The 24,120-nt window shown below is 40.3% G+C and overlaps 1 protein-coding gene across 3 annotated transcripts; it reads left to right on the top strand.

Annotated features, from left to right (window-relative positions):
* Positions 1 to 7,528: 7,528 nt before the first annotated feature.
* glis3 (GLIS family zinc finger 3) lies at positions 7,529 to 23,092 on the top strand. 3 transcript variants are annotated; one of them, XM_070850509.1, is made up of 10 exons: positions 7,529 to 7,923; positions 8,397 to 8,574; positions 8,664 to 9,807; positions 14,562 to 14,723; positions 14,816 to 14,926; positions 16,674 to 16,815; positions 16,972 to 17,041; positions 21,032 to 21,189; positions 21,611 to 21,784; positions 21,930 to 23,092. In XM_070850509.1, exons 1-10 carry the CDS (start codon positions 7,551 to 7,553, stop codon positions 22,049 to 22,051), a joined length of 2,634 nt encoding a protein of 877 aa, XP_070706610.1. In that variant the 5' UTR covers positions 7,529 to 7,550; the 3' UTR covers positions 22,052 to 23,092. The 3 variants fall into 3 exon arrangements, with proteins under 3 accessions (XP_070706610.1, XP_070706612.1, XP_070706613.1); XM_070850511.1 differs by having other exon boundaries at positions 8,400 to 8,574; XM_070850512.1 differs by lacking the exon at positions 21,930 to 23,092 and having other exon boundaries at positions 21,057 to 21,189; positions 21,611 to 21,699.
* The last annotated feature ends 1,028 nt before the right edge of the window (positions 23,093 to 24,120 follow it).

Raw genomic sequence — 24,120 nt, forward strand, 5'->3', positions numbered from 1 at the left:
TTGAGGAAGTTTCCAAATAGTCGAGAAAGAATTTGCAGGGCTTCTTTCATGAAACAGTTCCTACTCATTCTATTCATTTGTTTCACCTAAGAGAAACGCAGAGCCACTGCAGACTCATGAGCTCTAAATACCTTGAAAACACTTGGCTTGTAATACAGTGCTTCTCACATTCTGGAGTCTAAATATTGAGCAATGTAGGAAATAAATTCCCAGGTGACCTGCTCAGGGAGTGCAAAAATTGTGCAGTATTAGCACTGTTGCAACAGAAAACCATTCAGCTACATTTTACCGTATGGGTTTGAATCAATTTGTCTTTTCATTTTTCATAAGTGCCTCACCTAGCCAGTCCTATCGTTTAATTTATTTCTTTGCAGTGGATAAAGTCACGTACACACACCCACATGTTTCTATATCTGGATCTTCCCTTCCACCTCTTCATAGCATTCAAACTCAAAGTTTCTCTCACTTTCTTCACTTTCTTTTCTGTCCTATTTACTTACTTAACTGAGTGATTAATTTCTGATAGAAAGACCAATTAGTAATCATGGTGTGTATCCACAAATCATCTCATCATTTCAACTCAAGTAAAAGTCATATCATAAATATTATTGACGTGTATCATGTCAAAACATAATCTATATTTTTGGTGGTGATGTGTTCCATATAAACAGAAGAGAAATAGCATCCATCAAAACCCCAGAGGTAGCAGAGAATTAGTTTTGTGGAGCAGTTACAACGTTCTAATAGCAGAAAAACTTAATTAACTAGGTGAGCCTTGGGGGCTCTTACAAAATGCCTCCCCAAGCAACAGCAGAGAGCAAGAATGACCCCCAGCTACCGCAGACCTGCTTACTGATACAGAAAATATGATTGCTTTTCATATTCCAGTGAATTTTCAACATTTCCCATTTTACCTCAGGACACACAGTCGCTCAGAACACATTAGAATAGGTGCATTGCAGGAAAAGGGGCAGTGCGTGTGGGCGTTATTAGCTAAATGAATTTTAATAAATAACACTGAAACATAATGAAACATAAGACAATATGAAAGATGAAATTAAATGCTTGTTGAAGTATGCATGACAGATAATGGGATACAGTAGTGAAACAGATGAGTTTAGGGAGGTGCCTAATACTGCATGTTCAATTTATATGTAAATCAATCCACCTAATAGAATGACCTCGACCAGGTGCCAGAGGATAGGAAAACGATCCCACCCAAAAGCATTTTTGAATTCTGAAATCTCATGAGCTTTCACAAGAACAGGGTGTCAGCCTGGTGCAACAATAACCCATTAGAGAACAAGCTAATGAGGTGATTTATTTGAGTTACACCGAGAGTACGGCACAGCACCCACAACAACCTAGACAATGCTGTGGCTTGAACTGCACAGGGTGCCCGTGAGCAGGTGCCTCCAGCAGGGAGCAAGCTGCCCTTTTCGCCCATGTCTGTGTCGGTATGAGGTGGATCGATGGGTGACAAACATGCCACCGCTATCTGCCACCGTTCCATGTCACCTCCCTGTCATGATGTAGCCTGAAACAGAGATGCTATGTGTCCGTCATGCTGACCCCCCTTGTTAAAGAGACAGCAGAGGATAATCAGGGGAGAACAAATGATGTGCTGCGAACCTCCTGCTATGTGACCCTTGACCATGCACACACAGTAGACATGGTGGCCTGTCTACCTGATGTCTGGGACATGCAATAATAACTGTGTAGGTGAAAAGTAGATGGTGTACAATGAGGAAATCCTATGCATTTCAACAACTTGCATAAATTTAGTGTTTTCCTTTTAAAAGAATGGTATGTAGGCGTGTTCTGTAGAGCAAAGGCGCTATAGTGTGACTGTCTATCAGTCACTAATGGTGTGGAGCAGTGGGAGGCCAGGACACCTGCGTCTGCTGCCTGATAATGAATATGATGAAGATGGATAATACTTTACCCTGTCTGAAACCGTGCTCTCAGCTAGGGAGTGATTACTGCGGTAATTGGGATCCATGGTGGCTGCCGCCGGAGATACTGATGATGAGGCTGTCTCGACTAAAATGTAGATAACATTGACATTACTCATATTGGACCCAAGAGTTACAACTTCACAAATCACCACTGACAACCTGTGACCTCTTTCTCTCGCTGTCACTGGAGCATCACCGTATATTTATACATAAGCGAACAGTAAAAAAGAAGTGATACGTTTGCAGACACTGAGCTAAAATAGGTTCGGCTCAGGTTCACAAAGTATCACGTCTGATAGACCCCTCCCCTATAAAGTCTCATTGTAATCAGCAAAGGGACAGATTGAGACAACAGAAAAGCAACAGGACCAAAGTGATTCTGACATCCTGTGTTTATCTGCCCCCCACCCCCCCCCACTTCTCCTAAAAACCTGACCTGTCCTCATGTGTCTCCTGCCTCGCTTGTCTGAAAAAACAGCAGTCTCAAACCACATTGGTATGTCAATCACATGAAAGACGAAGGGCAAAAACACTTAACTGGGAAAAGAATCAGAATAGGACAGCGCTGATGATTCTGTTCACTTTTGGGTGGCCGTTTGTGTCACTTCTGTGCCACAGGGTTTCACGTATTGATTATAGTGCTTCGTGGGCCATCTCCATACCTCATGCTGTTATTTTGAAAGATTTCCAAAAGAGATTTATGAAGACCCCAGAGTGATCATTACCAGGTGGCCTTGGCGGGCATCACTTCTTCTTTGGTGAGGTTTTCTGGGATTCCTGAGGGACTATGGGTGTCCTCTAGGTAGTGTCCTAGTGCATAGAGGGTGCCTGGACCAAAGGGGTGGGGGGGTGCTCTTAATGACCATCTGCTCTGAGTGCAACCTTTTTAATGAAGACGGATGTTGGGAGGATCTGACCGGGGGCTCCAGGCAGGGGTCTAATGACACACCTTCTCCTGTGAACCTTACTGGTTGTCTTACATGGCCCGTCAGCTCTCACCACCACACTGGCACCAAGAAATTCAAACAGGCCCCCTGAAACACTACCACTGCTATCAAAGCACCCACACACACCCATGAGCATGTGCTACACTGCTTCACTGTGATAACTGCAGTTATGAGAGATATTCACCCTAAGCTATTAATGAGTCTAGTTGAAATGAGACCATACACACACTAATTGACTAAATATAAAAACTGTTATAGTGAAGCATGAGGCGCAGTCAAGGGCAAAATGCAATACAATAAATAAGTTAGTCCATATTTTCATTTTCAGCATAAGTAACAGATGTGTAACAGATAGTAACAGATGCACAGAAGCCGCTACAGCATTGAAACCTATTGTAATCTATTGTAAAAGCTCTACTCTGGAAGCATTATATCAAGTTGGGTCATTGTTATTGCCTTATGCTCTGTCATTGAGCCACATCATGCTATGGTTGAGTACCCCAAATTTAATTGGATTTCAGTTACTTAAATTAAATTCCCTTTCACTCTTGAGTCTCATCTTTTGTTGTCCAAGCTTCTTTTCACTCTTGCGTTTCTATTGAAGTCTTGGGAAATGTTTCTGTTGATTGGCACACTCAGAGTCCCGTGATTATGCTCCAGCGCTCAGGCCTCATCATTCTGTAGATGTGATTTCAGAGCCTCAGCGTTAATAATATCCAAAAGGAAAGAGGGAGCTTACAGCGCCCACATCCTTAGGCTTCACCCCGAATGCGCGATCAAATTAAAAACAAGCCCGTGGCCCTTCTAAACACGGGGGCTGTTGTGTCAGCAATCTTTTATTAGAGTCATCCTGTTCGAACGCAGCAGGAAGCGGGAAAAAGACAGAGCTTGGACGCTTGTGTTCCCTGCTGTCCTTTCTCTTTTTCATCAGACATCACTTCTCTGTAAAGGTTATTAGGGAAGTCAACTAAGATTGATGGATAGAGATGGAAGGCGCTCAGAAGCCCATCTCTCTCACACTCATCTTCATCTGAGTGTTGGTGCTGACAGTAGAGGAGCAGCAGAGGAGATGGATGGATGGGTCCTTTCTCCGTACTGTACTTAATGGACAGTGGGTACTGAATCTCTAAGAGCACACTTTATAGTCTTTTTAGTTTAGACATCTTACAAGGCACTTATTAAACACTGACACTATTGGCTACAAAACAACCTAAGTGATATTAATGTTTATGGAAAACTTTTAATGCAATCTTGGATATGGGCATGTGTAACGCTGTATTTGTCTATTAATATGCCGTGAGTAAGTATCCGAGGTGCCGCGGGCTAATAGGAGCCGTTATAATGAGGGATGATACCAATAAATTGATATCTCCCACACTCACTACAGTCCTCTTTGCAGCTGCAGTTAAAAGGATTGACTCAGCCTTCACTAACCTTGTATTTGACTTGAACTGTCATTAGCAAATCAAAAGCAGATTAATTAATCACAGGTCCACTGGGGTGTGCATTACCTTAAGTGACTATTGTAATATAACTTAAAGAGAAATCACCCATGGTTTCTCACCTTGACACCAGAATGAATGCTTTGCTACTTCCAGGAGTGCTGATGCTGTGATCAAGGGGGGGGGGGGGGGGGGGTTCTGTAAGTGGTGGAGAGTCTATTAGAGCATTATTTCTGCTACAAATGGAGCTCTTCACAAATGGTCAGCGCTTATATCTCTTCTAGTTCTCTTCAAGTCTTTTTTTCCACTCTGCTGCACCAATTACTCTACCGTCTCCCCCTCATTTCCTCAAATTCTTTCCTTAAGACATACTGTATTTCTGTTTAGAGGATGCAGAGGAAGCCTTGGACCACAAAGTGAAGTGACATGTTGTTTTAGTTTGTATAAATTGTATGTGTGAGCATCTCCATGAAAGCACTGCTCCAACTGTCAGCGTTTGTCGTTGAGAAAAAGAGCGAGTTGCTACAATTGCGTTGTTGTTCTGCCTCGAGCTCAGACGCTTTACTATCCTGTTACACTGACATTTGGAAACAGACTGTGACTCACTTATTCAAGGGAAGAAGAGGCCAAATCACAGTGGGGCTGGCGGATCACTGCTTGAAACAAGGAAGATCCCTGGAAGATGTGAAGTATTTGAAATAATCATGTAAACAAGCGGCATTCAAACCAACATGACCTTCATAGGCACCACACATTGTCCTTTCTTACATGATTACATGCCTTTTTTCTATATCTGAAAATCTGTGGCGCTATTAAGCGGACAGCAGCCACCTTATTGGTGTACTAATAGTATCCCCTGCTGGCAGGAGAGGGAACACTTCACACAAATACAGATGGGCAAAGAAAAGTCCTCTGTTCTGCAGTGCATCACAGTTTTTGAAAAGCCAATAATGAAATCACTTATCAGACATCAGATAAGGGAAATGAGAGTGAAAAGTAATATTGTGAACAACTAAAGCAGAAAACAATGCATTCATGCAGAGCCACTAACTTGTTTTCACATATTGGGAGCGTAGTAATTTAATGTTATTCCACCAGAGGTCACTACTACTTTGCACTCAAAAGCCTAATTTCGTTAATCTGAAATCTCAAGTGATCAATCATAAATGACCACAGTAAAATTCAAAATCAATGAGTTTCCTGTCACAGAAGGAGAGCTTTTAATTCAACAAATGAATCTGACAGGTATCTTATCTGAATAAGACAGTGTACCCTGATTGAATTCCTATTTTACAAACAGTGAAAAGCCCATTTATCTGGAGAAGTCACTGTGCCCTGTGCAGGTACAGTCCACCATACTGATCAGTGCAAACTCTCAGCAGTCATAATGACTGATTCCAGACTCCAATTAGTCACCCACCACTCTAGGCACAGTAGTCAGCATCGTCTCTTTTTAACACATGTATCTTCATTTAGTGGATGCTGTCAGTCAAACTAGAAGTTCATCATTATTACAGACTGTGGAGCAGAGCCCCTCTTCCATGTATGTTCCCAAAGGACAGCTAGCATCCCTACTCCTATAAACATGTCGGTTTCCACGGCAACTTGGAGCAGGATCTACAGAGCAAACACTCCAGCAGCCAGGAGAAAACAGCCAAACAATGGGGTCTGAGGTGGTGGAGGAGGAGGAGGAGGAGGAGGACAGTGTTAGTGGGGAGCAGAGCAGGTAGCACATTCACACAACACAAAGTCACAGTCCAGGCTCACATTATGTATTGTGGGAATACTCAGCTGCATGAAGAATGGAAATAATAAATAGGTTTAACAAATAAAAGTTTGTCAAACCAAGATGTCATGTTTGAGGAGGTGTGAGAAAAGAGAAATGAAAGAATGCCTGATATGTTTTCTTATTTGGCCCGGTAAACTATATCATGAGCTGAAATTGGCCTGATAATTTTGATAGCAACTTTGCTTCCTTTCAAAAGGAGCAATATATCAATATGTTAGATAAAAGAACACTGGACATGTATCACGGTTACTTAAAGCTGGGCCACTGTGATGCATTCACGTCCCCTCTAGCCTTGAGCTACTTTGAGGACACCTGTATTCCTGTAGGTGTAGATTTGCAACATGTCATTTGAACCCTGAATCCTGATATTAATGAACTCTCATAGTGTTTTTTTTGTTGTTTTTTTTTCCAAAAAAATTTAAATGCACCGTTTTTTTTGTTTTTTTTAAATACTACCGATATGCAATTCAGTGTGGAGTCCGGTCAGTCAAAAAAAAATAAATAAACTGAGGTCCACTCGGTATGAGATGACGTCGTCCACGTAAGGCTGTGTCAAGGACAGAGAGGAGGTGATCGGTGTGAGAAAAGGAGGTCCTGGAAACAGAGGAGTGAGGCGGATCAGTCTGAGAGATTCCTCCGAGGCTTGCCTTCTCTGCTCAGAGCACTCCCATCCCTAACTCCTAGAGAAAACACGGCAGCTTGATCCCCTCGTTCATCCAGATCACTGCCACGGACTGAAGGAGACACAAAGTGTTGGTGCAGTAACTACAGGTGAGTGAAGGCGCCATCAACAAGCAGTCTGCTGAAAAACTTGACTACAAAGGTCACGTTGATACACATTTTAGCACTTTGTAGGTAAAACTTTGAATAGATAAAAACCGACCAGCATCTGTTTCTGGATTATTTGTGTTATATATGTAGATATAGATATAGATTAAGATTATTTTTGTAGCCTTAACTTTTCAAGTGGTACCTGTGCATTTATGATCATGCTGATACCACAGAACATGTTAACTCTCAGTCATCATGCTGATATTTTAATAAAGTATATTTTCTTATGTTAGTAGCTTTTAGCCTGTGTTGGCTTACATTTATTTATCAATGTATTTGTAGACCTGAAATAATCTAGTTTAAGTACAGCTGCACAGTTAAATTGTTGTTGAGTGGTTCTCAACAGGTTTTAAGTCCAAAGTACAATGACTGTGGATTGTTGGTTTAATATTACATTTAATGTTTTACTTCCTTATTTTAATTTAGAATTTATTTGGGGAATGAATGTTTTATGTGTTATTAATTTTGAATCTTTTCCTAGGTATGAGTAGCGGACTATCATATCCTGTGTAAAGCAATTTTCACAAACTCCTTGAGTCATCTTCCTCATGGGTTCAGAGCTTCTAAAGAATCTGCCCCAGCCATGAGTGGAAAGGGTTGTCAGCTCCTGATATCTCCTTGCAGCGTGTCCCCATCACTGAGCATGATCAAAGGACACAAACAGACCCAACCCATCAAGGTACCCACGTCTTCCCCTCAACTGGCTAATCTTAGTCCTTCATCAGGGATGGAGAAAATCAAACGAGGGGCCATCCACTCCTTTGCTTCTGGGAAGCAGGGTGGAAGCCATGTTGTCCTGCCAGCTCTGTGCCTGCGCAGACAGGTGCTGACCAATGGAAAACATCTAAACATGCCTACTGGAGCTTCACACCAGCAGGTGCCTGCTCATCATCCTCCTACCACGACTGTGGCAACTACCATACAGACAGGACCCTGTTTCTCTAACAGCTTCAAAGGTAAAAAAAAAAAAAAAAAATTCACCACTCCTCCAAGATCACAACTGATTTACATTATTTCTTTATTTCTTTATACTTTACTTGAGTTCTGCACGATCTAGCTGTCTTCTTGCTAGAGTGTTTGGTCATATTTATTGATAATTAACCAAGCATAAAACCTTAAGTTTCCAACAGAGGAAAAGTGGATGAAGGTGAAAAGCTGATTAGTGCTTAACAGAGCAGAAAGTGTCTCTCACCTGCTCAGGTTTACTGAGGGAAATTCCACAATCTACTGTAAAAAAAAAAAACGTAGGTAAAGCAGACTAAATGTGATGCAGTTAAATCTTTTCCAGATAGTTGTGTAATATTGTGTTAACACTCAGCTGATATGTGGAGATTTGTAGAATGAAAGTTGATTTGCTATAACCTATTAAATTTAATAAGGTATTTCCCATATGGATGTTCTGTGTATTGAATTTTGGCCTTGTGTCCAGCAGGTTCTTCGGTGGTTGGGCCTACTATGGAAGTGTTTGGTCAGCCAGCTGCTACTAACCTGACAGTGGCCAGCAGCCCCATAACTGTTGTCACAGGCCAGTGGTATACTGCTGGGCCTGCAGCACCGCATCCTCCATCACATCCACATAGTGTGCAGATTCCTCACACTGACGCCAGGTGGGCAATGTCATGAATAACAGTATGTCATGATGAGCTGAGTAAACCTTCAGAGTGATACTAAAGTGGACAACAATAATCTATTTCAGATCCTTACTGTCCAGAGAATCCCTGGCTTCCACAACCCTTAGTCTGTTTGAGACACAGTCAGTGTTTAGTGGCAGACATGACTGGTCGTATGGATACCGTGTGCTTCCTCCACTGGTCCAGTGCTCCACCCAGGCCAGCGAGGGAGGTGAGCAGCTCAGCCTTTCCCCTGGCACGGCCATGTCCGGCACGACCATATCAGGTGGCACTAGCACCTCTGCCTCCCTGCCCTCGTACCTCTTTTCAGGTGATACCGGAAGCCCCAGACAGTCTCGTGCTAAGAAGAGAGCTCTTTCCATGTCACCGTTATCCGATGTCATGGGTATTGATTTTAACTCCATCATACGCACCTCACCTACCTCACTTGTGGCTTATATCAATGGTTCCCGTAGCTCTCCAGCTTCCCACCCCACTCTTTCACCTGTCCAGTCTGAAGGTTACGGTCACTTCCTGGGTGTGAGAGGCTGCTGCATCCCCCAGGTCCATCCTTCCAGCGTGCCAGGCTCTTCGCAGGCTCTGGCCCCACATACAGAGTGTAGCCGTATGCAGATGCTTGAAGAGGGAGGCGGTCTGGAGAGCCAGATGGCTAACATGGTGGTGGAGCAGCAGTGTCTCCCAGTTGAAGGAGGGGCACTGGAGAATACTTCAGAGACCTGCAGCCAAACCACCAACAACCTGCTGCTCCATCCACAGTTACAGCCAGCCTTGTTAACTACTGCTACTGCCCAAGAAGCTGCTAGCACACAGGGACCTCCACCACCTTACCACTCACACCAGCACATCCATCTCACAAGACGTCACTGCAAAATAAGGAACCCCTCTCAGGACCCACTCGCACAGGCTCCCATGGTTCCTCCCAGGCATGGGGTGAGCTTTTTACCACAGATACCAATGCTGGAGGAAGAAGAAGGAGAGCTGGAGGACTATGGGGCCCACTGCTGCAGGTGGTTGAACTGCAGTGCAGTCTATGAGCAAAAGGAGGAGCTGGTAAGGCACATAGAAAAGCTACATGTGGACCAGCGGAAGGCTGAGGACTTCACATGCTACTGGGTGGGCTGTCCACGCAACTTCAAACCCTTTAATGCCCGATACAAGCTTCTTATCCACATGAGGGTCCATTCAGGAGAGAAACCCAACAAGTGCACGGTACACCATGCAGATTCTCTTCTCATGCAACTGAAGTCTTCCGTTTCATACTTCATTTCTCTTCCTCTCAAAAAGAAGTGTCTCTATGTTAGCTCTATTCCTAACAATACACGGATAGCGCTCATATGCGAGAAGGCTGAGTTAATGCAGTTACAGCAGGAACATGATGAATGTCAGGGGCTCACCAAGTTCAATGTTTAGTGCTCCATTCAAAGCCACAGTATCTAGTTGAAGGCTTTCAAGCCTCAGGCTGCAGAAAAAAGGCCTTTTTAAGGAAACTGCCTTCATGTGCTCTGTGTGTATGGCCAAGGTTTAGATCAAAAATATGGCCTCTCTCTCCTCTTAACTTTAGCCATGGGGTAATTAGCGGAGCTCTGTGATTATTGACATGGGAGTTAACTCAATTATGTAGTTATTAAATCAGCACAAAGGATGCCTAACTCTTCAGATCTGGCATGGCACCATGGCTTTCTAGTAGCTTCTGGGCCTGTCAGCAGTAGGGGATTTGCCAGGCCACCGTCTGACAAACTTGGCCGTCGTTCTGGGAAGGTGATGCCCCGTGGTCTGGCTCTCTACAGGTCTGCATCTGTGGCCAAAGAGTTGGCATTTATCCACAGGCCTGATTATTGATGGACTAGCACGTTTGTTTGTCCAAGATGGATGATCTAGTTCTTTCAAATGTGTTGAAATTCAATGATGCCTCTTAGTTTGGGTTTTTGCTTTGAATGTAATGTGCGTCTTGAATATATAAAAATACGTCTAAGAGTCTACAACTACTGCTGAGGCACAATCCGTTACCAGCCGTACAATGGCGACGCCAATGTGCAGATGTTAACAGGTCTAATGCTACAGCTGAGGTTGATGCAATATCATTATCAGGTATTTGGTTATAAATCAAAGCACTGGCCATTAATAATTTGTATGGTGGCGTTAAATGGAAAGTCATGTTGTCACCAAATTCAACGCAATCTATACAGTAGCAGTTGATTTAATTCACTGAAAGGCAAAAATGTCAAAAGTCATAGAGCCATGCCACTAGCATAGCTAAAATTATGCATGGATTGTACACCACTGTTGACTCCCTCCTTTGTCGTTTTCTCACCCCCTCCTGGGAAAGTGCTTGAGACTTAGATGAGTAATTGAAAATCCACTGGCTAAACATGCTTCATGTCACTGCTTTCAACAAGTCAATTATTAACGGTGTGCATACCTGCAGTCGACCTTTTGTACTAAAATACTCACTTATTAGTTTAAGCCTGCTCTGTTGCCATGGGGCTGCAATTGTTGGATAGGTCTGTGCTCCATGTAATCATTAAATAATGAAGAAAATATTCATGGTCACAACCCATTGGCAAAAAAGAATTTATTCAAAGTGGCACTATAACACAGCCAAATACTGAGAGAAAAGACAGCATTCCTGTGTTTTAATTAGACATTTTGATTATGTGGGGTTTTTCTTCAGGTCAAGTTTGAACATTATGTTGAGTGCAGGTATTTTTTCTAATTTACATGCACATTTTCATAGACCTAAGCGAGATGACTTCTACTCCCTCTGAGAGTGACAAGTTGTGCTTAAACGAAGGATATTTTAGTGAAAACCAATCTCACAGAGCATTTAGAATAGTTAAACGTACTTTAATATTTATAGAAAGCTAACTTCTCCTGAAAGCCTACGGAAAAGTCCAAGATGTAGCACCCAGCTTTTCTTTTTTCTTGATTGGCAGCTGAACAAACTGACGCGTGATAAATCAAGCGTGAGCATGAAGGAGAACAATGAGGTAGCTCTTGTTACACAGTGAATGTATAGGGCAAGTCCAGGCTTGTATCTGTCATCTCACAATCTGTTTAATGATGAATTAACAGTTTGTTAGCGTATCTTTGACTCACCAGCCTATTTGCTTCTGTCACTGTGATTTAAACATATGAGGATTTAAAAGCACAGTTTAAGACTCAAACAAGAAATTTCAACAGTCATTGTGAGTCATGATTTTTAATAACATTCTCTGCTATTACTGTTTAGCTAATTGCTGGTCACTCTTTGGGTTTATAAGATTGTACACTGCGGCTGCCATGTTTCTTACCACACCAATATGGAAACAAACAGTTAATTTCTATTATAATGATGCTATAATGTTTAGTAAAATAATAATTAGCACCAGTGAGCATCACTTATCGGGCAAAGTTTACTTCATCTACTTTCTTTCAGTGTGCATTATTCATTCTGATCATTCAGTGCATTTGCATAGAGTGAAATTGAAGTCCCTTAGTTGTTTGCTAATCATCCAGATTTCCTGACATGAACAGCTTGTAATTCAAGCCACTGAAGGCATGTCTGACAAATTTTTTGGCACCACACTTACAACTGTTTGGAGGGAACTAACTTGGTTTGCACTAGTAAATGATAGAAAATGTATTCCAGGCACTGGAATACATTTTGACATTACAGCTTTTGTCATTGTTCTAAAGTAGTAAAAAAATAACAAACAAAAGAAAAGAGAGTTGCTGATAAAAATGAGGGATTCTTGTCCAAAGATAATTTTGGTGTTTAATCATAAAAATCCCTCATTAGTTTTATGAAAAGTCTCACACAATGTCCTCTAAAATGAATTGAAATGAATTTAGTCAATGGAAATAGGGACTGGAAAGCTAAAAATATACAGTATAAGGAAACAGGTGAAACAAAAAAGAGTAAAGAGGGCTGAAATATCACTGGTGGAGTGGAGTCCAGAGTGAATTGACCTCAGAGTAAGACTGGGCACTGGACAGACTCTGCTGGCACAGCCTGCAGCTGTCATTGTTCAGCCAGGGCATGAGTACCTGCCAGGACCTGTCAGAAGCTGGCTGTAACACTGATCTACACTGAGGAACCATGCTGCTTTCTTTTCAGCCCAAATGTCCCTCGCGACAAACTAAAAAGCCCTCAATGCTTTATGAGAGCTTCATGAGACAGAGAGAGAGAGTTACACAGTTACCCACCGCTGGCTAGTCCTGAAGTCCTGGCAGAATTTTAGCTTTATGCTGGTTCTCACTTGTCTGTCCACTTTGGTTCTGAGAGACTATTTATCTCTGTCTGTGCTGTTTTTCTCGTGGGACTCTATTTTCTGTTTTCTATTAACTATATTTAGGATTGGTCCACTTTGCAAATGCATCAAATGAAAGATTGTTTACTGTAAAAGCAGAATTTTGTGCTGCTCTACTTAAACTGGACTTCTGTATAGTTTCTTATTTAGTCTGTTTGCTTTGACAAAATTGTAAAACATTCTTTTCACTTCAGTGTGGGTAAAACTAAACCCTGTGCTTTTATAAAATTTCCAGAATCCAACCACAATCGAATTAAAATATTTCAAAATATTAATACCGAACTGTAACAGTTGCTTTACTGCAAGCAAAGTTTTGCTAAAACTGAGCTTGTTATAGTTTTTGAGAGATGTCAGGAAATGGCTGCGTCGTAGTGGGAGAGAAAGGCAGGTGTTTCTATGTGGAATGCTTATTAGTGAACATTTAATGGGAAGAGGAAAAGCATTTTAATTTGGTTTTGGCAGTGATGACTGAAATGTATCAGTATGTGAGGAATCTGGTTTTAGAGGAAAAATAACAAAATTGGACATGGTCTGTGTGTTTTCCCCATAAAGCTTAGAAAGTACATTCCAGCCCCCCTGTGAACAGGAAGAGAGAAAGTGAAGTGTTGACCTTACAAAAGAAAGCTTTGATGATTCACATATTTTAGCAATGAAGTCATGTTGGTCACATATTATTGCAAAAAGAGTTTTTTTCTTGAAGCTGATATAAATATATATATAAATATATATATATATAATATAAAAATCAAAAGGGACTAGACTAGATTGGACTCACTTTTTTGTAACTAATAGCTACCAACCACTGTCAAGGTGATGCAAAATGAAGGATTCAAAACACAAATGACAATATGTGATATGTGATGTGTGTAGAAACACTGACCCCTGCTGGTGAGACACAAAACCACCACAAATGTATTACTCGGAGTATGATATTTGTGTGAAGTATAAAAATGTGGCCTATATAACAATGGAAGAGGGGAAAATGTTCTTTCAAATTCTTTGGAGGTTTAAAAAGAAATTTGCCAGTTGGTTGCCATAAAAATCCCTTAACAAACAGCAGTCTGAATGCAGGTGTATACAGTGGACAAAGTGTACATTGCTTGAAAGCACAAAGCCTCATGGTTCTATCAGTGTAAACCATTTTAAGATCCCAATAACACTTTGAAACAAATGATTATTTTGTAACAGGGCTACATAAGAAAAAGTAAATAGGTTGAGCAGTTATTCCTACTACTTTTGTGCCTCTGTAAATTTGGTGAAGATCCATTCACGCTACTGTAGCAGTGAGTAGTTAGGACTTACCTCAGTGTCACTGGAGACTAAATGACAGTAATTTTTCTATTCAAAAGGCTTTCTCTATTTCCTCTTCTACTCCCTCCTACGCACTGAAGTCAGCAGGCCTTTGTCTGCAGTGACTTCCAGCTCACAAGCTCATAGCTCCAGGTACTGTATATGTGCAACATTAGGTCAGAGATACTTGTAGAGCTTATACTGAATATTGCACTGGATGGAGTCAACAGCCAAAAACATAAAGAACAGAAAAGTAAAGGAAGAAAATCAATGACCCCCCAGGCCAGGTTTTAAATGCATGTGGCAGAAAGACTGTTAATCTCTGGCAACCTAGTGGCAACAGACTGCTTGGGCTACTTTTTCTGTGTTTATGCTGTGTTACAGTTCGACGGCTGCCAGAAGGCTTTCTCTCGGCTGGAAAATCTGAAGATCCACCTTCGTAGCCACACAGGGGAGAAACCCTATCTGTGTCAGCACCCAGGATGTCACAAGGCCTTCAGCAACTCCAGTGACAGAGCTAAACACCAGCGTACACACTTGGAAACGGTGAGTGGCAGCCTCTGTTGCAACCATTGAAACTGTGTGTATTTGCCTCATTGTGGACTCAGACAAGTGTTCATATGTCTGTGGTTGTACAGAAGCCATACATGTGCCAGGTGCCTGGCTGTGCAAAGCGTTACACTGATCCCAGCTCCTTGAGGAAACACGTGAAATCCCACTCTACTAAAGAACGTCAGTTACGAAAGAAGGTGCGTACTGCAGTGTATGCTGTAGCACAATTCCCAATTTTCTCTCAGAGAACTAACACAATTGCTCTTGAGAATGTATTCTACTAACAAACCAAGTGCACAGCTCAGTGAACATGTAAACTGTTCACTGAGTTTGTTGTCTGACAAAATATGGTGGATTTGTAAAAGAATTATGCTTACCTCTAGCTTCTGCACTCATAAAGAACTTTCTACCTTGATCAAATCAAAATGAGTGATGATATAAAGTAGACAGCATCCTTTCCTCAACGTTAGAACCACGAACAAAGACAAGCTACATTAGCACATTTCACATGTGTCACTTCATTTTGCTTTCATTTATCATAATTAACTCACAGCAGTGAGTATATACTCTCTGCGATGTGCACTCCATTCGGCTGTGGTAAGCCCTGCAACTTGACTGTTCAGAGAAATGTCATTTCCTTTAACTTTCATTAACTTACATCTAGGTGTGCATGCAGTCAGATGAAAATATCCAGCAATGTGGCTTGGTAGTTTAGACGTCCACTTGACATGTACACTGACAGGGCTGGGTCATGCAAAAATACACACAATTATGTTATTTTCCACCGAGGTCGACTACATTACAAAGTTTCAGATTATGGCACTGCAATGTTTCGGTTAAGATTTTTGCATGCGAGATTTAGGCTCTTGAGCTCTTGCTGAGAGCGAAGTCACCATAGATACAGACATAGATGGTGGGTAGTTACTAAAAAAAAGTGACATTTTACAAAGACTCCCACGTGCACAACTAAAACTCCAATAAATGTTTAATGTAATTGTGATTAGAGTGATAATTCTCAAGATGGAGTGCATGTTATATTTGTTTCTTATCAAGATCCCTGCAAAATCCCAACTGTATAACAATCTTCATTAACACCCATTAGATGTTTCCTTTCATTATTCTGCCAGGACCAAACAGGCATTAAAACTCTAATCCTTTCATGATATTATATCCAGTGTTTGACTCTATTAACGGCTGGCAATTGTTCTGCAATAGCCATCAAATGTATTTACACTGATTAATTATTTCCCTCTTTGTTTGTATAATAATTGGTAGAGTTCACCATTCCAGTGATTTATAAAGAAGACATCAAGTTCTCGTCAAGGCAGAACAGAGTTAGCTGCTCAAAGGGCGTTTCCTGCCCCCAGTAATCTCACATAAGAACTGTGGGACTTCTTATTATGACATGTAACCACTTAACGATCACACCTTTAAATTAAAGCCAAATGAACAAGAAATGTGAGTTCCCCATATGAATAATTGCAATTTGGAATTAAATTATAGATTATATGATTTTCCATCCAGATTTCCATCAAAGAGACCTCATGTAGGTTTCCAGATTAACCTGAATTGATTTTACAGATTAAATGCCACAGCTAATATGAAAAAAAAAGGCCTTTAAGTGTCCATGCTTAGGTCTCTTAATGAAGTTTTGTTAACATTTACAAACAAGAAGAGCTCCAGGTGACCTGCCAGAGGCATCATGATAATCTTATCAAAAAAACATCGACATAACAAAAATATACAGGTCACAGCAACAAAGGAACACCGCACAAAACACTTCTGATGAATTAGTTAAAAAAATAATGAGTAAGATATTGTAGCTGAAATGATCACAGTGCTACCGCTGCTAGTATTATAATACAATAATTAAAGGAAAATTCTCATTACTGTTTGTACTGTTCGCCACTGTTTGTGTTTACATTCCGTATGCCATTTCTCTAGATGAAATCCACTGCTGGTGTGACCAAGGACACGCTGACAGAGTGTTTAACCATCCACCCTCTCCAACCAAGCCTTTCTCCTCTGGCAAGGATAGACAACAACTTGAACTCTTCCCCATGTGCATCCCATGAGTCATACTCCGGTATGTATAAATCCTGGCTCTGTGCATTAAAATGCTAGATTTCTAAACTAGATATTTTAAAATATCTCCCTGCAACCATGTGCACATAATAGGTTTATCCGTTAGATTTAGGCTGTGGTGGACAGCCCTGAAGTGTCTGTCATCCCTGTTCCTCAGCTGCTCCAGGACAAGACTCCTCAAGCAATCCTCACCTGGCTCTGTTGGGCTCCTTACAAGACAGCTACAGGTACTGAGGATTTATCTGTTATTGTGTTTAGTCTGACAGTTATATATCTGTAATAATATGGAATAAAAGGTATAAAATCCCTCAAATAAATAATTCAGCTCTCTAACTACTTTTTAAATTATGTATATATGCATAATGTGACAGGAATTCCAACAATATTTTTGAGAAAAGTTGATGAATGCATACTGTGTTAGCGAGCGTTCACAAGCAAAAAAGCTGAATCCTTTTCATGTTCATCTGTTAATCAGGTTAAATATGATTATGCTATTCGCTGTAGCCATGCTAGTTAGCTTTACTCAGCAAGCCAACTGCTATTTTCTTCTCATTTTGCATTCCCATTGGCACAGTTGAATTGAAATGCTTGACAAATCTTTTTTTTCTCCCCTTTGATGATCTGAAACAATCAACTTAAACATTGTCATTGGTTGTCATGACTTCAAGCCTATAAGCCCATAATTAGAATAATCAGTTTAAAAGAAAGCACTATTTTGTACCCCGATTAAAAAAAAGAGAGTGAAGGGTTGTGTTTTTTTTTTTTTTTTTTGCTTTTTGGTGTGTGTGTGTGTGGGGGGGTGCTCTGGCAAGAGCACTGGGAAGAGGCTTTACAGGTTGGGGATGGCCAGCAACACATTTCCTTGGTCAACCCATAGGAAAGCATCCCTTCATCTATAGACTTCAAAGGATGTGATAAAGTATTTGTGTGGCTCTGAGCAGCCAGATGCTCGTGGCTCCTCACTGGCTGTGATTGTTCTCATATCAGCAGTTGGCCAAAGCATTCACTGCAGGATTCTGGGAAGACAATTGGCCTGTGAAAGCGGGCCTTGCCTTGCCTCATTGGTCTTGAGCGCTGGTATTAATGGATGCTATAGCCACCAACAAGAGCAGCTAAGGAATTCAATAAGTGAATCATAAAATCTGAAAAAAATACCATTTAAGTTCCAGTGAGAGAAGAGAGAAGCTGTAATTACTTTTTTTTAGATGTTAAATCGATTGTAAAATCCTTGTTGCCATTTTCTGTACACTTTTCTGAGATTCCTTTCGGTTCCCTTTCAGTCCTTGCATATTGTTAGCAAACTCTGGCTCCTTCAATATTCTTGTTATTGGCAAGTGGACATGGAAATGGGTCTCCTGGCCAAACTTAACAGCAGGGGTGTCAGCTGCCTTGGCCACTGAACAGTATTTAGATTTACTAGGTTAATCCTCTGTATTTAACAATGAGTTATATGAATCTAAAAGTTATGTCCTAGATTTTCTTAATGTTGTAAAAATGAGCAACAGAGGTGTAAAACTCAAGGTGACTTACTCTAGGGTTACATAGGTGCGTGTGTGTGTGTGTGTGTGTGTGTGTGTGTGTGTGTTTGTGTTTGTGTGTTTGTGTGTGACACAAACTGTTTTGCTCAACTGAGTCTCTAATAGAGTCTGTTTTGTATTATCTGACTACTAGTCAGAATGAATTTAAATCCTCTGTTGACCTCCACACAATTAAGAGTGATTTTTTTTCCCTTATTCATATCGATGTTCGAAGAATTTAACAACTATAAGCATGCATATAGATGCATAGAAGACCAAATAGGTGGGGATGTCTTCTTATATCTTAACCCTAACCTGGCATATAAGGAAAGACATGACATTGAAAAGCCAGATGAGAGAACCTTTAATGAGGCAAATATAGTGAAGTCCAGATTAGTGATCAGTGAGTGTCCATGAACAGACATCACGAAGTCTGCAGACCTACAAAAGGATTTTACTTTTTTCAGAATGTATCTCCCAGCCCTGTGGTCTATATTTTCTACTTGGACTGGTTTCTCTAAAACCTCATCATAAACTGACCAAAGCGTGGATAGTTTGAACCATTATGAAATCCCTGAATACCATGTATAGACCATACAACAAATATCTTCTCAGTCCCACTCACTTTAAACTTGCCCAAATTAAAAAAAAAATATAGAAATAAATTGAACAACATTATCAGAGGAGTAAAAGAAAAAAAACATTACAACAATTTAGAATTAACTTAACAAACAAATAACACGACCTATCTTTTGAAAATAATTAATTGTATCCTCAACAATAAATAAATAAATAAATACAAGCAGTCACCTAATGAATTTAAAGTTGACATGGGTTGTATCACTGATCCACATTTGATTTAATTTTAATTAGAGAACCCAAACAAACACGGTGAGAACATCCAAACTTCACAGAGAGACAGCCGGCAGCCGGTGGGTTTAAACCTTGAACGTTACCACTGTGAGGCAACAGTGCTACCCACCGCACCATCATACCACCCCAATAAAATGTACAATATTATTCTGTATATACGCACTAGTATGACTTCAGGGAGACATTCAGAACATAAGTTTTGGTCTTAAGCCAAGGATTCTTAACTCTTCATCTATCATTGATCACATCCCCATAACTAATGTGTGCTCTATGTGATTTCTTGGAGCTCTGCTAGATGAAAACTTTTAATGCGTGCATAGTGTGCGTGTGTGTGTGTGTGTGTGTGTGTGTGTGTGTGTGTTCATCAGTTACTAGTGGTGGAAGGTAACCAAGTAAATGTAATCAAGTTCTGCACTAGGAAATTTGAGGTAATTGTACTTTACTCGACTTCACTACATCTCAGAGATAAATGTTGTACTTTTTACACCACTACATTTATCTGACAGCCTAATGTATTATTGTCAAATGGGCCATTCTGCATAATGAGTGCTCTTATTATTGGTACTTGGTTGTTTGGTACTTGGTAAGTATATTTTGTGTTTCGTCGCCTTTTTCACTACTAGAGTTTGCAGTTCTGAGACATAGACTTGCACTATTGTGGCCACGGATATCAATCTTGTGATCATGTGCAGGATAACTGAAACACCTGAGATGATGCATTTTTCTTAGTATCCTGCAGAAAGTATATATGTTATTGCAAATAGCAACACCGTACATGTACTTTTAAATTTTGTTTTCAAAAGCATCCTACAAAGAGTGCACTGTTTTCGATTGTTGTTGAGTTACGCTGTGCAGAAAATTAAGGCTTAAATCAGCGAAGCCACCATGCTAAGGAAGTGAGGCAGATGAACCCATGAAAGCAGTAATTCTTCCCTCGTTACATGGATGAAGCAAAGATGCGTAAGTGTGAGCTGAGGTGTAGTGTAGTGTAGTGAAGTGTTTTTTTCAAATGTGTGCCATGTTGTCCATCTAATCTGCATCACCCAAGCTAATTAAAGATTGCCTAAGGATGAGATTATGACAGTTTTATCTCAATCAATGTCAGTTTTTTACAGAATGTGTGAAACTCATTTCGTTGGCTTAATTAATGCTTTATTTGCAGGCTAACTGGTTATTATGCCTTTGTGTAGAACTTGGGGAAATAAGGAATTGGACAAATACAATTATTTGTTAAGTATAATGCTTGCTGAAGTTTAAAAAAAATCAAATTTAAGGATGGTTAGAGGAGATGTTTGTGATCTTGGATGCTTTTGATTTCTTTGACATCTATGGTAGGTGGGTTTATACTCTTTAATTGTGATGCTTTTCCATAAGGGGATATCTTTACATACAGCTTTATACAAACTGTATAATGTGAAAATACCACACAGTCACACACAACATACCTGTAGAATTCATTGCATTTCAGTACTATTCTGCAAAAATACTGCCCTTTGATGTACAGTAATCCTTGTTTCCTTGAGTGAGTAGTATTTTTTTTTATGATACATGTTTAGAAATCTTTTTTAATTATCAAATACACCTTACAGGTTAATATTTCAGCCTCGAAAGACCCATGACAATGAACCATGAGTCATTTCTCCAAACAAAATTCTCTACGTTCTTAATTTTATGACTCTTGTTTTAGATATTAATTCTGTAGAGGATAATGATAATAATAATAAGAAGAAGAATCTTAATAATTTGTTTTTGTAATAATAAAAACACATATTGTTCTTTCTCTAAATTCCACAAGCAGAGTATTTAATTCAGTCTGAAATATTTCAGGTTTGTTGATCCTTCCCCTCACCAGCTCTTCCCCGGGGACCAGGGTGGGCCTTGCTCTTCCACCTGCCTCCCTCATCCTCCCAATGGGACATCCTCGCAGAACAATCGAGATCTGAAGCACCCCAGCCAGCCTCCCGATCTAGCAGGTCACAATCCAGGTATACAGTGTGTGTTTGACATCAGCCTATTAGCAGGTTTGACATCTGAACAGATTTTCTCACATGACATTTATGGTGCAGTATATCTTTATGATGTGAAGCAAGAGGCTGGTGATTTTTCTGGTCTGGCAATCAAACGGCTCCACTCCGTGTACCTTTAAATAGACATCACCTCTTTTCCCCTTGGAGTCGACAGCCAACATCAACACCGATGTTGACGAGATGTTCGAAAACATAATTTTTAATTGCTGAGATAAACATGGGGTTTAAAAAGACTGAAATACACATGCATTTGTTTCATTTAGGCTTATTGCTGCTTTTCTATTACAATGTATAATTTATGGGGGGAAAGCTGAAGACTTTTTTGAGTTGTTCTGTACAGTAAGGACAAAAGACTGAGGCTTTCGGATTTACCCTGTAGAGCCCTCGGTTCAGATGAAGATCCTATATTCTCCTCCACAATATGGTGGGATCACAGCACACACCAGCTCGAGTCACCTGATGCAAGATGATGCCTTTGGTGACAGCCTCACTCCAGCAGTCAATAATCCCAATGGGGTGGCCACTTTACAAACGGCTCTCTCCTGCATTCCAGGTAATGTAGATACAGTATAAACAAAACAGATTTAGTGTGAGAACTTCATTAGCATTGGATTTCACAACTCACCCTGTGCATACATGCATCTGTATTTCTGTATTTCTGTATTTCTGTGTGTGTGTGTGTGTGTGTGCATCTGCAGGACTTGATGCCCACAGCCAAGCACAAGCTGTAACTTCTAATCAAAGACTGCATGGAGGGGATTTCTTCAGTGTGGTGGACCACTGCACAAGCCAGGTCTCCTGCATCTATACAGAGGGATGATATTTCTCATCTGTGGATGCTTGTTAAGTCTTAAGACTTGAGATAACACTGCAACCTGGCGGCACCTTTGTCTAGCTGAGTAAAGGGACATTTGATGTTGAAACAATCTGAGATGTTGCTCCTTTAGATGACACTAAAGATGTCAACGTTTTTTTTTTTTTTCTCTTTCTCCAGTTAAACCTCTATAAATGTACTATCTGACTCAATACCTGGGCTTCTGCCTCCAGAATAAATGTGTAGTAATAACTGAGCCTCCAGGATTTTTAAGTTTACTTTCTTAGTTTTTATACAGCTTGTGCACGACATGTAGGAAGTACTTTCAGTGCATTCTGCACAATAACACTGCAATCAAAGCAAAGTATGCAAGGGATCATTTATTAAGGTTTTCTTAGAACCATGTCTTTGTAACTATAGTAACAAGACAGCCTTACCATTTCACTGTAATGTTCATAGACATAACCTATTGTTTAAATATAGAAATTCGTTATGTGTGCTCTTGTGTCTAGATCATGAGACAGATGTGTGCTGGTGGCCATACCAGTGATTTTGCTTGTTTTTGTTCCTTTACTGCAAATTATTTAGACTTCCCTTTGCAGCCGACCCTTTCTGACATGGTATAGTTCTGTACTGTACTTTTTTTTTTTACCTGTTTTTCTACAGCCTTTAATTTCAGGTCATTTCCATATGGTGTGAGAATGAATTGTGACAGGTAAACTATCACTGCAATTGTAGCCGCTTTTAATGTTATCAGTGACGTTGTTTTTTTTTTTTTTCATTTTAATGCAGTGCAACTTGCAGTCAAAAAGCAGACATGATGATCACCATGGATTCCCCAACAGAAACACAAACGTGAAGTCTCTGCATATGTTTTACTTTTATAGTGTAATGAATTGACCGTGAGGTTGTAAAAAACTATTCAAAACTGTAAAGCAAGCTTTGAAAAAATGTTCCGCAGCAATGTAAAGTAAGCTTGATTTGTAGTAACTGGACTAAGATATGCAAAAAATGCTGCTATGACCCTGCCTTACCTTTTGAATATATTTGGAGTGAATTAAGCAAAAGAAGTAAATCATCTTTAACCTTGTTTGCCATTTGTCATACCTTATGTTGCTCAGTAGTAATGTGTCATTTTATGGTGGCTAATTTTATGTTTTTTAAAAACTCACTACACTTTATAAGGTTGCAATTCCAACACATCAAGCCACTCTGCAAATTGATGAAGAAGACATGCATGTGCGTTTGTATGCTGAGAAACATGAGAACCATGACACTCAATAACCAATCAGTTTCATTACTACCAAATAAAAACTGAAGGCAAGAGAGGTTAATTCATGACTTTAAAGCAGTCTGTTGCTCTGTCACTCAAGAGCAAGGCCAATGATAAACTGATGTCTTTGTGGCTCTCAAAAATAACCCAATCCAGCAGTCATTAGTGTGGGTAGTTTGTGTGGATTTCTAAAAATGTTTTGTTGATTAAGCAGCAGCTTTGCACACTATGGACCACTCTCTCTCAATGCAGTCAGTATCTTTATCTCTATTTGCATTAGACAAAACAAGACAAAGTTCAACGGAGCAGCTACACTGTGGTAGCAATATGAATAATTTAATGCACTGAAATTTTGTAGACAGTAAACTAACACAAATCACTGAAATAATTAGCAACCACTGCTGTATACCTTAACCGTATGAAAGGCCACAGGTCCAGCAGGCGCCAGTCTTCACAGCAGTGTATTTTTCTTGTTTGAAATTGAAAGGACAAACTGTATTACTTGAAAATAATTCTTTTAGCAAGAGAGTGTCATGCCTCGGATGGGGGGTTTCAGTAGTTGCTTAGCAACAACAACAGCTTTTCCAAAAAGCATCTGTTTAGTACTGCTAACCAAAAAAAGTGCTGCGCAGTGGACACAGGTGGTTGGTTAAGCTCTGTTTGCAGTAGGAAGCCTCTTAACAATGATGGCTTTGTTTGGTTTCTGTTCCCAATGGTAAAGTTCTGCATGTTTTTAGCCCTATGTGTGGTAAAATTGCTTAACTTGTAGCGCAAGTACTCTGCGTCTTATTTAGTAATAATC

This window comes from Pempheris klunzingeri, chromosome 19, assembly GCF_042242105.1.
Source record: "Pempheris klunzingeri isolate RE-2024b chromosome 19, fPemKlu1.hap1, whole genome shotgun sequence".
Classification (NCBI taxonomy): Eukaryota; Metazoa; Chordata; class Actinopteri; order Acropomatiformes; family Pempheridae; genus Pempheris; species Pempheris klunzingeri.